Source organism: Dermacentor variabilis, chromosome 8, assembly GCF_050947875.1.
Source record: "Dermacentor variabilis isolate Ectoservices chromosome 8, ASM5094787v1, whole genome shotgun sequence".
Classification (NCBI taxonomy): domain Eukaryota; kingdom Metazoa; phylum Arthropoda; class Arachnida; order Ixodida; family Ixodidae; genus Dermacentor; species Dermacentor variabilis.
The window spans coordinates 107814687-107836271 of record NC_134575.1 but is presented as its reverse complement, the minus strand read 5'-3'; the positions used below and the strand labels follow the sequence as shown (position 1 = coordinate 107836271).

General features: G+C 52.2%; 1 protein-coding gene across 1 annotated transcript in view; it reads right to left on the bottom strand.

Annotated features, from left to right (window-relative positions):
• Positions 1 to 20053, bottom strand: part of BNIP3 (BCL2 interacting protein 3) — a 106967-nt gene extending 86914 nt beyond the window's left edge. The window contains exon 1 of the mRNA XM_075702731.1: positions 19473 to 20053. Coding sequence (XP_075558846.1) covers positions 19473 to 19530 — 58 coding nt within the window. The 5' untranslated portion in view covers positions 19531 to 20053. The remainder of the gene's footprint in view (positions 1 to 19472) is intronic.
• Positions 20054 to 21585: the final 1532 nt, after the last annotated feature.

Here is a 21585-nt window from a genome sequence, read left to right as displayed (position 1 = left end):
TGCCAGTTTCCGGTTTGCTACCCCTGCACTCTGGGTGCACACGAACCGGGAGAAGGATTTGCGTGCAAGACAGGAGGAATACGAGAGAAGCGACCGCCGTTCAGAAACGGCTCCTGGACGCCGGCGGCCACGGCAGTAGCCTTGGAAACTCGGAGCTGTTAACAGATAAGGCCGCGCGCATGCAAAGTGTAGCGCCGCGCAGTTCGAGGGCGTTTTACTGCAAAGCTTTCCCGTAGCACCCAATGCGACTGGTCTGCAAAGCGCGCCTCGTAGTAGCGACTCTGCTTGGGCCACAGATATGTTGGGCTACGTAGTCCGCGATCTATTCTTGCTGCAAAGGTGCGTTGGCCGAAGCGAGATCAAATAGCTCTCGTGTATGCGGGAATTAAAATGAATAAAGGAAAACTACGTACATGGAAAAAAAGACAGATAAAGAAACCGACAAAATAATTTTGAGAATTTAGTCGGCCAGAACAAAACGGGAGGTTTTCCACGACGTCTTTCCACAACCCGCTTGGCGCTACACGCACAACCGCGACAAGAGATTACGGGGTGGAAGCGGCGCTTCGTATACCAAAGAACCCACAGTATAAGCTCGGCTTTTTTTCTTGCGACCTAAGCTCCTCGCACATACGCACGTTTCCCCGATTCCGCAAACTCTAAAGACCACCAGACTCTGCGCTACACGCAAAACTGCACGCAACTGCCAGAGAGGCGAGACAGAGAACAGAGGTCCTCCGAGGCTGCTGCCCCCTGCCGGATCGGGGCAGACGCGCTAGAACCCATTCGCCGCCGTCGTGCCTTCTGCCGCCGCCGGCGCTTCCGACAGACGACGACGTCGTCTGCTCCCTCTTCTTCCTCTTCGCTGCAGCACGCCAGCTGGATTATGTCCCGCACGCAGCGACGGCCTCGCGCACAGTCGCGCAAGTTGTATTACGCAAAACGAGGCGGAAGTGAATGCGCGAGGAAAGGGGGCGCCGTACCGGACGACCTTTCGTCTCTGGACTTGCGAGAGCGTCGCCGACAGGCGCGCGCAATCACAGTCGCCGTCAAAAAAGACGCAGCAGCAGCAGTATCGCGCGAAAGGTGCGCGGCCGGGTTCCGAGACAAAGAAGCCGAACGCTGTAATGCAGCGCGGCGGCCATCGAAATGCGAAAGGAAGGAGCGAGCGACGCGACCTGTAGACGGCTCGTGCAATGAAGAAGAGAGCGACCGACTTTATGCGACCTGATTTTAAAGCGAAAGCTTTACTGGCCGCGAACTTCCGATTTCGCCGTGGCCCTGTTCCGAGGAGGCACATAACGTCACACCAAGTTCCTCGTCGTTGCGCTCGCCTCCGCTCGCTTCGCCAGCTGCGTCGCATGCCTGATAACATGTCGGAGGATTGAAAAGGAGACCTCGCGTGCGCCGCCACCACAGTTGAGGCGGCAGTATGGACGGCGACAATTCTGATAAGCAGGAGGAGGTCTGGAATCGACATCGGAACGAGACGAAGAGCAAACGAATCGCCCAGGAAACAGACTAACAGCGCGCAGAACGACTGGCTAAACGCGCCACCTCTGGCTTGGCAGAATGTTCCCCGCATTTGTGGCAAATAGCCTAAGTTTAAACTGACGGTAGAGTGAAACGGCCAAATCATTTTAAGCCGACAAAGCATCCTTTTAAAACTCTTGCGGCGTTTTCGCGGTAAGAGTTTGATTACCGGTAGAAAAAATGAAAACCCGACTTCCTTTATTTTGTTTGTTTTCGCGCCCGAATAAAGCGCTGGTGCTTCAGTGTGATAATATCCATTTCAAGGTATTTTCTCGCATTCGGGCCGTTGTGAGCCAACGAAAGTTCTCACAACTAGTCGAGTTCAGTCTTTGGCTCTTTTGGGATACAATACCGTCCATCTCTGCCTGCAAATAAATTAAATGGAACCGAGCAAAGCCGTCAAAATCCACGAAGTCGCGCCGAGTTACTGCGGGGACTTCAACACGGCGTCGCCACTTGCCTTTCTTTACTGCGCCTATGCTGGCTTACCGTAACCATCCCCTCACAGTAAGATTGACCTTTTATTAAATTTTTTTATCAGAGAAGCGTAATTTACTAACACTATTGCAAGCTATTTTTTTCTCTTCAGTGTCATTTAGTGCGTGTCAGTTGGCTGCAAGCCAGATATTCATTACCATTAGCTTAAGTTAATTTAAGCCCTGATGAGCGGAAACACCACAGCAGACGACAAGGGATCGTTGTCTGTCGCCTTCCTCATGTTTTCTTATTTTGTGCTGCTTCCGCTCAAGTCACGAATCAACCGGCCCAGATGAGTACGCTTCTGCAGTTCACGCAAGCGTCCGCGAGGTTAGGCTCTTCGGGTGTCAATCGTAGTTTCCCATTTTCCCAATCGTATTTTTCTTCCACACATACCCGATCGAAATTATACCGTGACCACGCCCGCCCAATGTTTCTCTCTTTTTTTTTTTTTACTGATCGTTTCTGCCATTTATACATCCTTCTTGCGTGTGAACGCTTCTGTCTTACCAATCATCCTACTGGGCAGCCGTAGAAATTTCTTGACGCGCCAGTCTTGTTGGAAACTTCCGCGTACGGCGTGTTGTCTATAGTTTCTGGTTTCTTTTTCTTTAATATTTTGAAAGATAACTGACACGAAGTCATTGCAACATTCCACACGTCGTCAGAATCCGGCTCTTTTCTCCGCTTAAAAAAGGAGGCGTCCCGTTCCGATTCGGGAACTCCGGATAGTAATGGCGCCAAATCGCAAACGCCGGCAGAAGAGGGGGTCAGAAGCTATACGTGCAGGGCCGAAGGGCCCGCAAGACTGTTCCAACGATGCCGCGACGTCTAATGAGATTCAACTTTCGCCGCTCGAAAAGCGAGCTCGACTAAGTTGAACGCGGCCGAAGCAACGGGCCAAGGCAGGGACCGAGTCCCTGCCGCTGCGCTTTGCCAAGGTCGTCCACTGGCTCACCGCCAGGATAGCGAACCGGCAGCCGGACCGCGTGCACCCGAAACAAGTCGCGGCGTAGCAGCTCCTGGAAGCAAGCGTGCAAGCACCCCCCCCCCCCCCCTTTCACAAAACCGCTGTTTAGGGAAAGGCGACGCCAGAAAAAGAGCCGCGTAATAAGCAACGGGAACGCTGACCGTAGCTTTCGCGGTACAGCCTAGTTTCCTCAAGAAATGAAAAAGCCATTATTGTTATTATTATTTTACTTCTGTTCGCGTTTCAATTTATGCCGATTGTACAAGCGAAACGCAGAGGGAGGGGGGGGGGGGGGGGATTGCCAATTTAGGCCTCCTATGGGCGCCATTGAACGTTCTTCGGCAAGACATCGAGCATGCGAGCGTCGGCCGTTGCACTGCAGGAAGGCTGCGGCGTCGCTCGGTCGAGCTTTAAACCACGGCGGGGTGCCTGCAGCCTCTGCTCATTGGCAAATCCGCGAAAGAACACTGTTCTAAGGGAACACGCCCTATCCCCCCCTCCCCATATTTCGTGCAAAGAAAAAGGAATAGAAACAGATAGAGAAGGCGCGGGCGCATTTCACGAAAAAGGCGGGGATGACACAAAGTAACTTCACGCAAACCGTGCGCCGATGACGAGGTGACACAAGGCAAGTCGAAAGGAGAAACACGCACGCCACGCATACCGTAAAGCTTTCAAGAAGGAGAAACGAACAAAGAAAGAAACAATAAGAAAGGAAACGCCCGCAACAGTTCCGGTCGAAAAACCACCGAAGAGCATCTTCTCGAGCTCTCACGCGCGCACGCACAAGGCGAGACGGGCGGGCGGGTGCCCCAAAGAAGTCCCTAGGTGTTCCAAGCTATACGCTCTGAAGCCGAGGGCGCGTCGATCCGAAACGTCGGGGGCGAGAAAGAAAGACGGAGGGGGGGTGCGGGGGGGAGGCAGGGATGGGGGGGGGCACCAGCGGGGAGCCGAGCGAGCCAACAGAAAACGCGAGGCCGCCGCCGTCCTCCGCGCATGTAAACACGGCCGCGCACGGCGCATTCCTTCTCCTCGGCGAAGGCCGTCGCGGATGGTAAACATCGCCGTCCCCAGCCAACGCCTCCCCCTCCTCCCCCCTCCGGAGTACACGGTCGACGCTCCGTCGAGCCCGAAGCAAAACACACCGTCCCGCAGCTAGTTGTGCATATATATATATATATATATATATATATATATATATATATATATATATATATATATATATATATATATATTACACTACTGCTACAGTCATCATCATCACCAAAAAATAATAATAAAATGAATAAGTAAATAAAAGTCCGATTATGCGAAGTTCGTAAACTTTATAAGCTCCGCTTATACATTCGCTCTCTGCTTTTCACGTTGCTGTTGTTTTTTAGTCTTTAGAGTTTCATTTATCCGTGTTTTTTTTTTCCCCGCTGTCCCACCCGGCGAGTTGGCTCAGTTACAATGTCGAGCGCGAGGTCGCTGATTCGGCGGCCACATACCGAGGAGACGGGATGCAAAAATAATAATAGTAATAATAAAGAAAAAAAAATACACGTCTCTGGGTGCGCGTCAAGGATACACAGGTGGTGAGAATGCAGTCACGAGGCACCACGAAGGCTCTCTCGCTTTCCACGTGACACGGAAATGCATCGACTCGGTGTTCCAGTGGCCACCGGTGGCATAAATAGAGCCCCCAGTCTCGCGCTGGCGAGTTCGCGTTTCAATCGCTCAGCACTGTGCTACACACCTGGGGACCTATAACGTAAAACTATTCCAATATCTTTTATTCCAATCTCCTGACGTGAAATTTGCGTAACCGCCGACGCAAGCACCGGGCGGCCACCCGCAGGGTTGTCTGAACAAACCAATCAAACGCTCCCCTCGTTTATAGGATGTTTGCTTGGAAAACGAATAACATTAACTACAGTCAGCGACTTGTCTTATCTAATTGCCTGACAAGAGGCGAGGAGCACGCTCAAGCGGAGAGGGATTAGATAGGGCCGACACACCGCACTGAAAGTCCATAACCGGATGAAAAAGGATGTGCCGGCATCTGCGATTGGTCCGCTTTCCCTTACTTAGCTTGCGGCGGCTGGTCGAAAATCGCGGTTGCATGCAACGGAAGCTTAGGAATGACGCTAAAATGGATCCTCACGAAAGAATAGTTGGCAGAACGAGGTCGTAAACGTGCTGAAAGTGCTCGAAAACGTTACACGGCCACGCAAGAGGTTTTATTATATGCAAATAAAACCATGATCTGCGGCAGGTGCGAGTAGCCAGTGCCTGAGCGATCGGCGGCAGCCGTCTTTTATTCCTTTCGGAACGGGCCCATCCTGCGGCTATTCAGAAAAAAATTCAGTTTGGTTCGGCATATTAATGCATCTTTAACGCATGCACGTCACTTTGACGCGGCGAGCTCTTGCGGTTTTGTAAAGTCGCGTGACAGGCAGTTGAAGTGGGCCCGAAAACTTTTGACCAACAGCCGGGGGCTAACGGCGAAAAGGCGTCGAATCAGAAATAGCTATTTTTTCTTTTTTTCGGACAAATCATACATAATCAGTCTGTACACGTCATATCAGATGGGGAACTATCGCAGTTTTCGTGACGTCGCGTGACAGAAAGGTGAAGTGGGGGTGGTCCAAAAAAAGATTCCGACCAATCGCGGAGGGCTAATTGCAGAATTGGAACAGGACAGTTTGGAATAGTTTTACGTTATAGCGCCCCTGTTATCATCGACTCGCGACCCGAAAGAAAACGGGTTGAAAAGGCGTTGTTGAAACATTATGCACGCCGGGCCCTCACGCGAGACGTCGTCGGTTCAGTTTCCAAAATTTCAGTTTTGGCCAAGACATCGAGGGAAAGGGCCGGGGGCAGATTACGACGACGTCTCCAGTTCTCGTTCGGTTTATTGCCACGGCTTCAGCAGCGAAGACAGCAGAGCGACAAGGACGAACCACGTCCTGCCAACTAGACCCAGTTGAACCCTTATTGCTGAAGGTGACGTGAAGTTCCTTATGGCGCGCCGAAATCTTATTGTTGGGTCGCGTTTACATTCCGCATGCCCGACGAGAAGATAAGGCGACAGCGGCACCGATTGGTGACTAGCGAACGGAAGTAGCCGATACTCTAGTCGACATTAGGAGGAGCAAGACGTGCAGAGCCGGGCAGGGCGCTCGCAATGCATACACAGTAGACGAGCGCGGTTGTCCACGGGAGCAAAAAATAATGGGCGCCGAGGAGATGGAGACGCAGTCGAAAACGGTATAGAGAACTCGCTAGGTGGCGCGATTAAATTGGCACACTTGCAGGCGTTTAATGACGGAGTCAGATGAAGCGAGACAGAGGTAAAGTGGAGACCGCTGGAAGAGGCGGTCGTCCTGCAGTTGTACACTTCAGTGTTTTACGTGTTGCGCGTGCTAAAGTGTCCCTTCTTTACAATCATTCTTGTTTGTTAATTCCACGGCAATTTTAATACTCTTTCTTGCATAGAAGTGAGATGGCGAAAGCGTACTGCTCCCAATCACTTCGGTTCGACCCCATATAACCACACTCAGAAATTAGGATCACGATGAAGAAGGCGACGACGATGACCCGCGAAAATGCGCTCGAGAACCCGCACAAGGCGCTCCAAGACGCCCACGCCACGCGCACGGGGCGGGGTCGACGTCCTCGCGCAAACGCACGACGACAGGAAACGCCGAGCGCAGTTACAATAGACAGTTTTAGTTTAGCGTCCGCAACTATAGCGCACGCTATACGCTATAATATAGCGTACGCTAAGCAGCGCACGTTTTCTACAATTTTAGTTGGCCGGCGATATCTTCGGATCTCAGAGGCCATATGCCGTCGTTGCGGCTATTTCGCGCCTTTCGCGACAGGTGGCGCTGACATCTCGAACGCTTCTTTCGTTAGGCTTCGACTCGTTCGAAACGAGAAGCGATCTCGAAAACACCACGAGGTTATCCATAATACTCTGTCGTCGAAGCGGCCTGAGACTAAGCGAAAGCCGTTTACACAGTCATTTGCTACGAACGAAGTGTATTTTACAGAAGCAACGCCAAATTCAATTCGAAGTGGGCAGCCCGGACCGCCGCCATGTTTCCCGCAAGCTCCGCAAACCCCGCAAAAACGCTAACGCTAACTCGTTTGCGTTGCGTACGCCCGCTATACCCGCTATTTCGTTTAGCGTTCAGCGCATGCGCAGTGACGATCCGCTATTTTTTAGCGTACGCAATGGAATAGCGTACGCTATACTAAAACTGTCTAATATATGTTGCCAGGCCTCGCATAGCCTATCCGAGAGCCGTTACAACGCGGCTTCAATTATTTTCCTTTTTTTTCTTTTCATACGCCGTGGCAACCCTCCGCACTGGTTCTCGCTGCTCGTCGGCCATCTTGCGGAGCTAATTCGCCACGCTCGTCCGGCGCCTCCCCCCCCACTGCCCCCTTCCCCCTCAAACCCCTCGTAGCGCGCCTCTCAACACGTCGGCAGTAGGGGCCACGGCGCCGTCACAAACACGTGCAGTTGATGCGGCCGCTCGTCGGCGGAACACAGGCAACGACCCTCCCGAGGCCGAAGGGGTGGGGGGGGGGGGGGCTCCTTCTTTCTTTTTCAACGCATCGCGCACAACGCGCGCGCACGCACCCGCACGAAAAGAAGAGGAACGCTCAGCGAATGCGCCGAGGCGAACAATCAGAAAAGAGAAATGGCCAAGACGCGAGGGAAACAAAACAGAAAAAGGAGGGGGGGGTGTGCACTTAAAGCAGAACAAACCGCGGGAAAAGCAAGCGTAGAAACAAATTATAAATGTGAAACGAGGAAGAAGGCTTTACATAATGCAGGTGTGTGCACGACAAAGCAAGACGACAGGGAAGAGGTGGCGGCAAGACGGGAAGACGGGGACGAAAGAATAAATTGCGGAAATAAAATCGGAGAACCGAATTGAACAAGACAGCCTGAATAAACACGCGCATCGAGAAGAGAGAGAGACGGAAAGCGCTGGAATCCTTTACACAGGCTAGGGAGTGAGCGGTTTCGCATGCCCCGCCGTTTCCCGCCGCGAGATCGATGTGGAGGGGAGGGGTGGCAGAGGAGGGAGCGAAGGGCAGAACTCCTCCTCCGAGGGGACAACAAACACTGCACACCACAGGATAGCGGTCTCTTATAAGCCGGACTTGGCAAAGCAAGCTCGAGGGAAGCGCACCAACTGCTGGTGGCGCGCAGGAGCGTTGCCAAGCGCCCGACCTCCTCGTTCTGTCTATCCCTTCCTTCCCTCATCAATTGCCCGCGACGACTCTCAAAGCCTCGTTCGCGGCTACAATTTTTTTTCTGCTTTCGCTGCTGTCAGCGCAGGCGACGAAAGGGCGCACGAAACGCGTGATTCCCCTCCCCGACGCACAGGCACGCAACGCGACCGATCTCGCACGAGAGAAGGCAGGCGTGCTCGTGGGCACGTGGGCCCCCACGAGCGCGAGGAACGCGCCGGCACCGCTTTCTTGTTTTTTTGTTTTTTTTTCTGTGACGCGCTTTAGGTTCCGCCGACTCAAAATCGGCGGTGCTGCTTGGGTGGAGGAGGGACTTTTTTGGAAAGCCCAACCCCTTCTTCTACGGCCGGGAGCAAAGCTAGCAACGTACACGGCGAGCGAGCGATGTCACGCAGCCTGCGTTTATACGTTGTAGCTACGGATACACAATATCGGGCCGTTACAGCTTTGTTTCTTACAGCGACAACCACTGCGGGCGCTTCCCTCGTTTAAAACAAATGTTCCTTTCTTTATATACATGTTGCAAATAAATTGTTTCGTTTCTTTTACGTTATCACTGTCTCGTAAGCTTTAGTGTCAACCCGTTTATTACTGTAAATATATATGGGAAAGTTTTTTTTTTTTTAACCCTTGAAATTCGTTTGGAGACCACCAAGCACGAAGCCAACGGACGCCTCCGACTTTGTTTACGCCATAGTTCAAGGACTCCCGACACCGGAAGGCAGATGTCAGTTCAACGCCCCCCCGCCCGCCCCCTTCTCATATCCCCCAAGAAACATCTGCGATCGTCCCGGGCGCAGCCTTCCGCTGCGACGCGGATGAAAAGTCAATATTTTTGCGCCTCCGTGGTTCGGAAGACTCGTTCAACTGCGCGCGTCCCAAGCCGTCGGCTGCACCGCAGTGCACGTTACTTCGCTGTTCGAACACAGGTGGCCGGCAACCGGTCGAGGAGTTAAAGGACTACGTTTGGTCGTCCGCGCACGTCCCTGACCTTTTAACTTCTTTCTTTCTTTTTATCACTCTTGTTCTTTCCTTCTTCGTCTTGGCGACACGTGCATCGGCAATACACTGCCGCGGGGTACCGTAAGTGCAGTCTCACCGCTGCACCGGACTTCTGGGCGGGCAATCACGTGGGCACTGTTCGACCGAACAAAGAGTACGCTTATCGGACGTGTTCACCCCCCCCCCCCCCCGAAGAAGTCGGCGCGAACGCTGCAATGCGTTTCGTTCGGAGCTGTCGAACGCCCAGAACCCTGGTCGGAAAACTGGCGCCGCGCACACACTCGAACGTGTGACAGACGGGCAATGATGCTGCTGCTGCTGCTGCTGGCACGCACCGAAACATACGTCGCTCACACGGAGCGCCAGCAGCTCATCGTTAAAGGTACCGGCTTCTTGACAACGGTCATCTGCAACTTAACCATACTGCAGGCAAAAATGATTAGTTAAGTAATGATCCCATTGGTACACTTTAGATCGAAAACGCCAGAACTAGCAGGAGCCGCAGCCTTCCATCCAAAATATTGCTTTTGCGCACAATGAACGGCGGATACAGACCAGCCAAGCAGCATGTTACACGGAGCCAATGGTCGTTTTGAGTGAGTAATGGCGCCACCTACTAAGGTCTGCTGATGCGTTAGTGATACATGCGTTGGCGACACCAGAGTATGTTCAATGGCCTCTACGGAATTAACGATGCCATCTGCGATCTCCTTTGCCTTTATTAACCTGCCAGCACCGAAAAACAAATCTAGTTTCGCGGTTTTACGTGCCATAACGGCGATCTCATCATGAGGCACACTGTATACATAGTATGCACGTGACGTCACATTTGCTGCTGTCGTCTGCTTCCGCTACCTTGCGCCATCTTGGGGAACCTTATCAACAGGCGCGCGCATAGGCTTATAGGTCCCCCAACATGGCGCCGCCGTAAACCTGAAGTCGCGGAGTATCCTTGGATGACGTACGTGCATACATACTATGTATAGCGGGTAACTCCAGCTTAGCCTTGACAATCCGGGGTTCTTTAACCTGCGCTGTAAGCGAGTGTTCTTGAATATCGCTGCCCCCCCCCCTCCCCCACTACGAGAACTGCCAGCATTGGCTGCACTTCATTGCACAATGACCAACATCATGCGACTAACATGCAACTATACCCACAGAATCTGATCCATGTCGCCCCCCTTAAATGACCGACAAAGCTATTACAATAGCACAGTATATATCACACACAACCGTGCTGCACCCTCGACGCTCGTCATTGCGCCGTCCGGCGCGGGTAAACGTCCGCAGCGAGCTGCGTGGGATATGACCGGTCCCCTACCTAATGCACCGAACGCTTTCGCCCTACATGAGCTCGATCCGCGACGCGTTCGTGCAATACACACGAGCCGCGCGTGAGGAATGCACTGGGCGCCGTCAACCCGCCGGGCACGACGCGGCATCCGTCATCGCGGAGAGAGCAGTCGGCGACGCCTTCCGTGCCGATGATGGACGACGACGAGCTCAGCGCGACCGAGTGCCTTCTTCGGATGCCGCTCTCTCTCTTCTCTCTAACGCGTAGAAGGCGCAGAACAGGACTAGCCCTCGCGCATCAGTCCCATCCTCTGCTCCCACTATATATCCTTCTCCCAGCAGCACTCCCACTTGACGACAAGGGTGGCAGCGTCTCGATAGAGCAGCGGGTCCACGCGCGAACGTAGTCGCAACAGTCGGTCACTCAAGTAGGCCCACTTCCACGTGTCCCCCAACCCCCTTCCGAACACGCACACACGCACACTTCCTGACGCCTGCGTCGTCAAGCACGGGTCGAGGAGAGGCCCACGGACGATATAAATAGTACACACAACGCGCGATCCGGAAGAGAAATGACGACGTCCCGGAGCCGAGTCGGCGGCGAGACCGGGACCCACTAGTCACCGTTCAGCTCTGTCAACGCGGTGTGGAAAGGGCTCCGCAAGCGTGCTTTGCGCATGGAGGAAGGGAAAGACGAGGACGGAGCGCGTCAGGTGACAATCTCGAAGCCGAGGCGTTAAAAAAATATACGAAGGAGAAGTAGGCCCTAGTGACAAGATAGACAAGTGGTACATTCTAGTCGGCTCGCTTTGGTTGCATCTGGTGCAAGGGGGCTGCGGAACAGGCGCACACGGTCGGCACGACAAACGCCGAGGTTAGTGAAAGTAAAAGCGTGCGACGCAGTCCAGCCTCCGTCATGTCAGACGGGTAGCGCACCGAACCACCGCACGTTAGGTAGAATCGGCTCGCCGCTTGCAGCAGGCAGGCGCTGTGTAGCGAACAAAGGCGTCGGGTATAACCGGCATGGTGCCCGACAACCAGAGGAACACCTCAAGGACGAGTGGTAGTGTTTCGGGGCGTTTTCAGGCAAACGAGGAAACCTTTCGCCATGCAAATGTGTGCAGCCGACCGTCACGACCTTCCGACGACGGTTCACCGCGTTTGGGGACCCTCTTCTAAATCGTGCACTTCACCCCCGAAAACATGTGAAGACGATGCACCCACCAATTGCTTTCGATCCCATTGGAAAAAAAAAATACCCCCTTCTTGTGGCTAATGATGGACTGGTGAGCTGTTGTAAAGTAGAGGACTCCCAGTCGACGCGGTCGTTTTGCTCAAAGTCTTCGGCTTCTCAGGCCGGCGAGAACTCAACGGGCGCGTCTCAACAGCGTAACGACGTCACACCACACAGTCTTACAAAATAGTTCACGTAAATCTGAAGGCTAGGCGAGGACTTCGGCACTTAGAGCCAATGCTGTTTATTTCTCTCGCAACTAAAGACGCACAGCAGAACATTTTACTAAACGAAAATGCGACAAAAAGTTATCCCCCAATACGTTTCGTATCTTCCTAAAATAGGTGCAACACAGCGGGACAAAAATTAGCAAGCTAATGCGCACCGCAGTTTAAGGTGCACAAGAGCTGATTTGACGAAACAATAGACCACGCTCGGAAATTCTTCACGGCCTTCGAGGCGGGAGCGCGGACAACTCTACTAACCGCGGTGGTAATCGCGAGCGACGCTTTCAAAATTCTGTCGCCATGGGTCAGGCGGCCCCGATCTTCGAGGCAACGCATTTGAGGCAAACAACGACACGCGCCCGATCACCCGATGCCCCCTACGTGCATCCATGGCTGTTACCGCAGGCGACGCTAAATGTTACCGCGTACCAAACAATCTCGAACGGCAACCACGTGGGCCGAATCCCAACCGAGATCACTCTAACCAAAAGGCACCGCGCACAAGGCCCGGAGAGTGGCAGGGGTAGTGACAGAGGAGGCTGGCTTATCGAAGCTAGCGGAATCGCGCGACGCTTCCCTCCTAGTTTATTCCCTTTCTCCACGGCTGTGCGTCTCCGCGATTTCGTTTCACTCAGGGCCTGCGAAATGGGTCGGAGCGCGGGAAAGGTTCGCGCGCACCGGCCGATCTCGGAGGCTGTGTTCCGTTCCGCTTATTTACTCCAGAGACCGTTCGAGCGTTACAGAAAGAGACACACTTCTCAAAAAATACACGAAAAGGGCGCAACCCCTGCGCCGCTTCCGGTGAGGTGCCTGAGGATAAATTGATTGTGTCGCTTCCACGACAACTATAGCAGCAAAACGCCGCATATGGCTTTCCGATAGGCAGGGCTGGCTACAGAGCCATAGTCGTTACATTACACGACTGGATCCTTCCTAAAGGGACACCTGGTCCAAGCGTAATAGCGGGTAACTGGTTAATAAATAAATAAATAAATGGGGAGTGACGAGGAGAAGTTAGGATAAGAAATGGTAAACAACAGACCTGGAAGCTATAGTGGTATCGGTACTCGAGACTATGCGATAAGCTCGCTACCGACCCCGAATGATTTCGACGCAAGAGAGAGAGAGAGAGAGAGAGAGAAACTTTATTTTGGTTCCTTCAAGGATTTTGCTCGACGCAAGGCAAACGCGCGGAAAAAAAAAAATGACGGGGGGAGGGGGGGGGAGGTAGTTGCGTGCAGCGCCGCGCGAGGGAAGCCTTTGTGGCCACTAGAGCAGGGAGCTGATTGGCTACAGAGCCGCTCGTCTCCTCCTCTCTCGTACAGCTGCATCCAATCAGCAGCGGCCGAAATGGACAGTCCGCTAGTTGGACTCGTGCAGAATACCCCCCCCCCCACCCCCCCGGTTGACGTTCCGGGGCCCAACGCCGCCGGCGATAACGACGAAGGCAGCGCTACTAAGGCTACAACGCGCCAGGATCGAAAGTGTTTACGTACATACACGCAAACGTTATTCACGATAAGCTATAGTTATGGCGCTCACAACACGTTGTTCCCCAACACCCTTTCGCCATCGTGAAGTAGCCGGCTACACTGTACAATAGTTTGCACCCCCAAAGAGCGAGAAACGTTGTAAATCGGTCTATAACTCCCATTCTTACACACATTGTCTAGAGGCACTTGTCACTCAGTTAAATATTTCTCTCTCTCTCGCACAACAGGTGCCGCGAAAACCGAGAGACGTACGTACACATAGTATAATGTGCACTGTGTGCGCGGAACACACCTAAGCATTAATAAAAGCCCAGTGTAACTATAAAACACCTACTTGCCTTTACCCGATGTGCAAACGTCACAGCTGTGTAGCATCACGTAGGAGCCGGTAGACCGTAAAAGAAAAAAAAAAGAAAAAAAATTGGAGGACGCTTAAGCTTCGCCTTCAAGAGTGGAACGCGACAGCGTTCCCGTCGACCCGCCAAGGGGTGTAAGACAATGGGCTACGGCGCAGCGACTACGCGCCCCCGCATCGGACGCGGTGAGCGTCGAGCAACGCAGCGTTCGGCGCGACAACGAAATGTGCGCCTGAGCAAGCGACGCACGCCTGAGCCTTAGAAACAGCTCGTTTCTGAGGCAACACCGCGTTCACTAGAGGCGCTTTTGTACCGCTTTGAAGCATCGAACCCGTGGCTCAGTGGTAACGTCTCCGTCTCACACTCCGGAGACCCTGGTTCGGTTCCCACCCAGCCCATCTTGGAAGTTGCTTTTTATTTATGAAGTGCCTGCCGTGATTTATCGCTCACGGCCAACGCCGCGGACGCCGACGCCGACACCGACGCCGACGACACCGGCTTTTCTGCGACACGAGCTCCTTAACGCTATCGCGTTAAAAAACGGCGCGCGCGCGCCCGAAATGGTGGGAAAGGAAGCGAAAGGATCCGATTGGCTAGGCACGCTGTCCTTCCCTTTTCCGATATCCTCCCGCACCACACGTCTCACCACCTCACCGGGCAAAAAAGAGCTAGTCGCAACCACTTGCCGCGACCACACGAACGAAATGTATCTTTTGTGCACTGTCGATGCGAGGAATCCCACCTGTCGCCAGTTTCCACCACAACGGTGGGTTCTTTTGCTGCAAGCTTTCGCAAATGGTGAACCGTACGTATACCGCAACCATTTATTTGCAAGACTAGCAGACGCTCTCGAAAGTTATTAGATTCTTTCCCACCGATACGGTTGTACGGCCTTCCTAATAGAGAGTTTTAGAATAGGAGCCACAATAGCTTGGGGCCCCAAACAGCTTTGCGGGTGTTAGCGTTGGGGCACGTAGGACTGAAGAATTTTAGAATAGGGCTTTGCGTTTGCGGATAGCGTCTTGCACTGACAGCGCCACTATACGGCGTCAAAAAATCTATTAGAAATAATTAAATAAAATATACCATTTTATGATAGGAATAATAATTTTGACTTGCGAGTATTCGCGTTTAATTACAATTTAGAGGTTATTCTGTAAGCAGCAAACAATTAGTTGCGCTTAGTTTTGAGCAAACCAACTTTACTAGCCTTCACCAGCCAAGCTTAGGCGTGTTAGGCCTACGAGCCATAAAATCCACAATCGAATTCAAAATCAGCGGCGTCTAATGAGTCAATCTTCATAACACCAGCTAGTTGTGAGAAAGCGATAACCGCAGTCACTTCTCCTAGCTTGCGAACTTCACGCGTTACCGCGAATCGAACCCAGTTTTGTCCTAGGTTAGAGTCGTCGCTTTGATGGGTGCCGCCATGTTTGCCGACGCAAAGCTTTTGGGGCCGCTATTTCGGCTCCCGCTAATCGGTGAAAAAGCGTTCCCAACGCAAAACCCAAACGCAGTTTGCGTCGTGCGCATGCGCAGTGGCTTCGACGCTATATCTTTGGGACCCCAAAACGTTTGGGGCCCCTATTCTAAAACTCTCTAATGATGGCACCTCCCCAACGGCTATTCTGGTTAGCAAACGCCGCCGTGAAAGATGAGCGTCGGCGGAAGGAATACGGAAACGCAGCACGTATCCTGTATACCGGCCCACTTCGTAATGAAGTCGTCTTCGGCCGCGGTAGCTTTCGGCATTGTGATGCAGAGCTCGAGGTCGCCGGTTCGATGACGGCCGCATTTCGATGGGGGGGAGGGGGATACTTAAGATTTAGGTGCACGTACGTTAAAAAAAAAACACGCAGAAGGTCAAAATTATTCCGGAGTCTCCCGCTGCGACCTTACGTCTCATGTGCCTTGCGACGCGTGTCCACCGAAGTAAAAGAAAAATTATCAGATCCATAGTGTTAGCAGATAAAAAAAACAACCAAGATTCCCTAAAATGACGATTTTCGCCGTGCTTCGAATCACAGTGAGCGTAGGAGTTTCCGAAGGCTTTGGTTGACCCCAAATTTTAAAACCTGAACCCCCGTCACACCCCAAGGGCGCGACAAAACTGGCCTTATAGTTCATATAGAGCGTACCTCTCCCATATCTACACCCCCCGCTTCCCCAAAAGGAAAAGATCGTGGCGCCGCCCCGGCCATAAACAAACTGTTTTGCCCTAACTTTGGTGCTGTAACTGTTATTTATTACCCTTAACACAAATTTCGGTTAATACGAATATTTGCGAGTTGCCGCGATATTCGTGCAACTATTTTTTTTTTTTTACTGCAGTTTGCGTTCGAATATCGTCGCTTGAGACAGCCTTCACGAACACAATGCCCTGGTTGCTGTCGATAATATCTAACGCCCTCCGCCTTCCCCTTAAACGGACACTAAAGGTTACTATTAATTCAACGTGGACTGTTGAAATACCATCCCAGAAACCTCGAAACGCTTGTTTCGTGCCAAGTAGACTTATTTTAAGAGAAAATGCGTTCTGAAGAGTCCGCGTACCTCTAGCGCAGTTCAAATCGCCCGCCCTCCGATCGAGGAGTACTGACATCATGGTCTCATAGTGACGTTGCGCCGTCGGTGAATAAAACGGCGTCCGCAGACGGCGCTACGGCTTTTCCGCGCAAAACGCAAACGCGCGGCCAGAAACAGAGCCAATTAAGACAGAGCCGACAGCAGAGCGAAAGCGGGAGTATGGTGGCTAGCGGAAGGATAAGCGCGCGACCATAAGCTGGTACTTCATTCTATGACGCAAACTTCGACGCTCGTTGCAATGGACCCTGACATCAACAGATTGGCTCGCGATGCTGGGCTCAACTTCAGCGATTTGAGCACTGACGAGCGCGATCTGCTGCTGAGGGCTCGCGCTGCCGGCGTCGTTGCATACTACGACGGCGGCCTCGACACCGGCTCTCAGGAGCGGGAAAGCAACGAGGGCTTCCCACGACGTCACATGGACGTGGCATTCTCGCTGCATCTTCCAAATGAAAGTTTCGCGAGCCAGCAGAACCAGCACAGCACGACGCGATAACGAAACTACTGAAACTCCAAAGCGTGCGCGGCGCAGAGTCGAGCGAAAACGAAACCTTTCGACCACCCATACTACTGAAGGGTAACGTCAAAATGTTATTTTTTCTTAGAATCGAATAGACGTAGTCAAGTAGCATTTTCTTCCCTCTTATAATCGAATGAAATGATATTTTTAATACGAGTAGTTGAGTATTAGTAACACAAATTATGAGGAGTGCTTTCGTCATCGGGCTAGTACCGGAATGTCGCTGGGGGGTCTCAAATAGTGTCATGCATTTACCTCAATTTCTCGGTTACTAAAGCGCTGTTCGCGATTATATTGACGCCTTAGACGTTCTAGAACATTGCTCTACCACTTTAACTTGACTTTCTGGTAACCTTTAGTGTCCCTTTAACAAGCAGTTCGCGTTAAAAAAAAGAGAGAATGAACATCGGTCGCAGAAAGTATGGGCCGCGCTCAGCGTCACGCACGTACAGCTATTTCGCTCACAGAGTTACTACACCATGCGATACCACGACACATTACGTTCACACCGGTATATTGTGCTGCAGGCAAGCTCCGCTGCTGCGAAACTGGATTTCGAGTACTATGGTACACTAATATGTAAAGGGCGATTCATCATTAACATAAGAACGGAGATGATCGGTATACTGCAGTGAAACGAACAAAGTTCTTGCAGCACAAGCAGTATAAAAATTTACACATTAAAGTACCTTTTGTCCCGTAAATTCTTCCCGTTATTCTTTTGATATATGTGTGCTGCTAATATTGTATAAATTTTATTCTCTTGGTTATGTAACAATGTAAATTCATTCCTGCTTGGGCCAAGCAATGGCCTGCAGTATTCTGAAATAATAATAATGATAATAATAATAATAATAATAATAATAATAATAATAATAATAATAATAATAATAATAATAATAATAATAATTGAGTACCTGAGTTGGTATTTTATTACTGTTATTTTAGTTCCACAATACACGTTATTCACAGAGACACATTTACAGCATTTAACTAGCGTAGCAACGCTGGCTCAGGAGGGAAAACAGGCTGGCCTATAGCACAGTAAAAGCGCCTCAATATATTCCTAAACGCGAACCGTCTGCTCGGCGATCGGCAAGAAACGCCCGTGTTGAGATGCGACCAATCACACCATCCTCTGATTCAGTTTTCGTAGCGTTCCTATCGTTTTGCAGGCACACGAATGATACCGTTGACGCGAGAGAGCCGGCTGCGCGGTAGCGTCCGGTTCTCGATAAATTTCACACTCGGCGAGACTGAAAAAAGCAAATAAAAAAAAACGAAAGTAAGTACGCGGCTGCCCTTGCGAGCTTCCGTTGGCAGCATATGCAAGCGAGTAGGAAGACGCATATCGCGAGCGCGGCACAGCAACCACGCAACGCAGAATCGCGAAGCCGCAAATAACGCGTCCGCGCCTCCCATGCGCGAACCGACCTATAGCAACACGTAGGGCGGAACGTCACGTTCAATCAACACGAGGGGGAAGAGAAACGAAAACAAGAAAGGCGAAACTGATAGCGCGAGCCCACGCTGCGTCGCAGCAGTTTTATAGAGTCGTCTGCTTCACTGCTTCGCTGCATATAATTGGTTGCACAAATGGCGCGACAACTTCGCGGATACACAGGGTCGCATGGAAAAGGAGTGGGGAGGACTCGGTCGCGAGGTTTTTCTTCTGTGCAGTACGCATAGCCGCCAAGTTAAAAAAATTAAAAAAATACCAGGAAGCGAGTACGCGTGCGAGCGGGAAGCTGACTAAACAAAACGCGCGAGTTGAGAAAAACAAACCTGCACCAAATAAAAAAAGAAACGCAAAGAGCCAAGCGATCGCGTTTCGTGGCGCAGCGAAGCTCATCTGCCCGACCAGCTGAGCGCATTTCGTTCTGTTGATTTGACGGTGGCCTTATGACAGCCAGCGCTAATTAAATGAACGAGAGGCGGCTACAATGGAGCACCGCAAAGCAAACGCAGATGGCGGCACGACGCGATTCGTCAAATGTCGCTACTCGCACGCGTCTGGAACAGCCGGTTCCAAGACGCTTCCTCGAGCGCGAACTACACGAGAAAACCATAACGGGCGCACTCGCGTCGTGTAGTACTTTTCAAGCCGACGACCTGTCTCGTAAACTGCGCGGAAGGCGTAGCGTGCATCGAGGAATCGCAGCTGAACTGGCGCAAACGCTGATCATACGTGCAGTGTGGCGCGCGAAACCGTCGCCGCTCGGCTGCGAAAGCAAATCACGACAACCAAGGCGCGAGGACGAAAGTTGCGTCAGCGTCTTGGCCGCGAAATAGGAGATAGGAACATTTCGCGCGGGCGAGTCGAGGCGCGCGCACAGCTGAGCGAGCGCCATGTATGCTGATGCCGCTGCAGCCATCACCAACGAAACTGGTCGCGAACACAACGGTGCCAAAAGGCGCGCGCGTGATAGCGCTACGGCGTCAACTCGCGCACATTTTTTTCCGTCCCCGACGAGCCGCGTCGATGAGAAAACGAGCGAGGAAGCGTCTCCGCTTTGTTTACTTACCGTTCAGCGAGTCATCGTTGGCAGCGGCCGGCGGCTGATGCGGCGGAGTCGCCGACATAATCGACGCCCGGACTCGCACGTAGTACTGCGGGCTTCGGTCGAAGAGCAGCTGCTAGGCGACGCAGTCCAGCGAGGCGGGAAAAGCAGGATTCGGATGAGACGGTGATCCGAAAGGAGAAACGAAAAGCGTCGGAGTCGTGGGCGAACGCTCGAGGTGGACCGAGCGCGAGCTAGCACCGCAGTCTAGTTGTCGAAAGTCGGGTCGACACAGAAGCTGCAGCACTGGTCTTTTGTAGGGGGGTTGCTTGATCGTCGCGTCTGTTGTCTCTCTACTCGAGCGAGCGCGTGCCTTGTGCAGTGTGTCACGTTCGCCGTCGGCCGGACGAGGACCTTGGACGAGCGCGTTCAACGGCGATGGCCTGCTGCCGGTTCGTTTCCCCCTTCCCCGAAAGAAATAAATGAAAAGCAAGCGTCGTCGAAAATGCTGTTGGCGGCGCCAAGCAAAAGGAATACAGCAAGCAGAGAAGCACGCGCCCACCGCCTACCGAGAGTGCGAGAGAAGGTTGCACAGCTATCGTGGAGCGAGCGCGAGGGGACGACGCGAGAAATCACCCCACGCGCAACGTCACCGTTTGTTTTGAAAACGGTGGCGCCGCTTCGCGGCTTCTTGCGGAGTTACTCAGTTTTGTGGTGGCGCTGGCTACAACAGCTGTTGCGCGAGAACCCAGAAGCGCATTTTCATGCTAGAAAAAAAAAAAAAAAAGGTGGCAGAACAACTTCCGCGACTACGAAACCATGTCCTTGTTTGTTTACATAAAAAGTGGATATCAAAGTACACAAAAGTAGGGTATCTGTGTGTAAGAGCGAGCATAAATGCAATTCAATACACACTTATTAATTTTGTCTAACACGTTGAGGTTGCTCCCAGCAGTTTCGCTTTCGTTCGTGCCTGCGAGGCGCGCTTCTGAAACTTTCCTTTCGAATGTGTCTGTACGGAATGCGTAAATACGGAGCTTAAACGATTATCACTGTGGTAGTCAACAGGCTTTCAGGCCACTTATCGACTTTCAGGACACTCATAGTGTTCCTGGGATACTGACAGATTTGGTGTCAGAGCAGTCGTTCGAAAGCGTTCACGCTTTCAAGCCGTGAAGCCGAATTCCCGCGCCGCAAAGGGTACTATCGTCCTATCGTCCTGAGCCCTTGGCGGACCATCGGCCCGAAATAGCACCCCGCGTTTGGAGAACGTATCAGCTGCGCTTGAGCGCATTTTACCCCTCACGCATAAGTGTAGTGCAGGGAAGCCAGATAAGAGGATATGCCGTCGCAGAGATAACGGTGACCAAACACGCATACGTGTACGAACGCGCAACTGGCACTGAAAAGATAAACATATAGTTGTCGCTCTGCTCTTATCGTGTTGCCCCCGTCGGCTCCTCATCTCTCAACTTTGGGCCTCTCGTATTCTTTTGCGGTAAACGCACGTGCTCAGAAGCACGCACGCTACGATTGGTTCCTCGCTGACGGGGCCGTAATATTCGCCAGTCGTACACGGCGTCTGCTGTTGGCAGCCCGTGAGAAGTTTATCTGTTTGAGCAGCCCGAGTGCTAACCATTCACCCGGTGCCACGACGCAGCGTCAACATGTGATCGTCGGCATCGATTCTTCCTTCATTTCTCCGTTCGTCCCGTCTCTGTCTGTTTAGCACAAAGCATGTTCACTCCGATCCATGATGACATGCTAACTGGCCCAAAATTTCCATTATCAAGGCAGGTGTGACGAAAGCGGTGACGTCAAAATCACCACGGCTTACTCGGGAGCCTCGGGAGCATCCCTATTAGATTCTATGGCTGTCGGGCCGTAGAATGCTATGTAGGCGGTGTCTGTCTGTCTGTCTGTCTGTCTGTCTGTCTGTCTGTCTGTCTGTCTGTCTGTCTGTCTGTCTGTCTGTCTGTCTGTCTGTCTGTCTGTCTGTCTGTCTGTCTGTCTGTCTGTCTGTCTGTCTGTCTGTCTGTCTGTCTGAATGAATGAATGAATGAGCAGAAGCAACTCCTCCTCGGCAAGCTTCTCTTTGAGACCAATTGGTCCAGAACTTCAAGCTCTACGTCCGTTC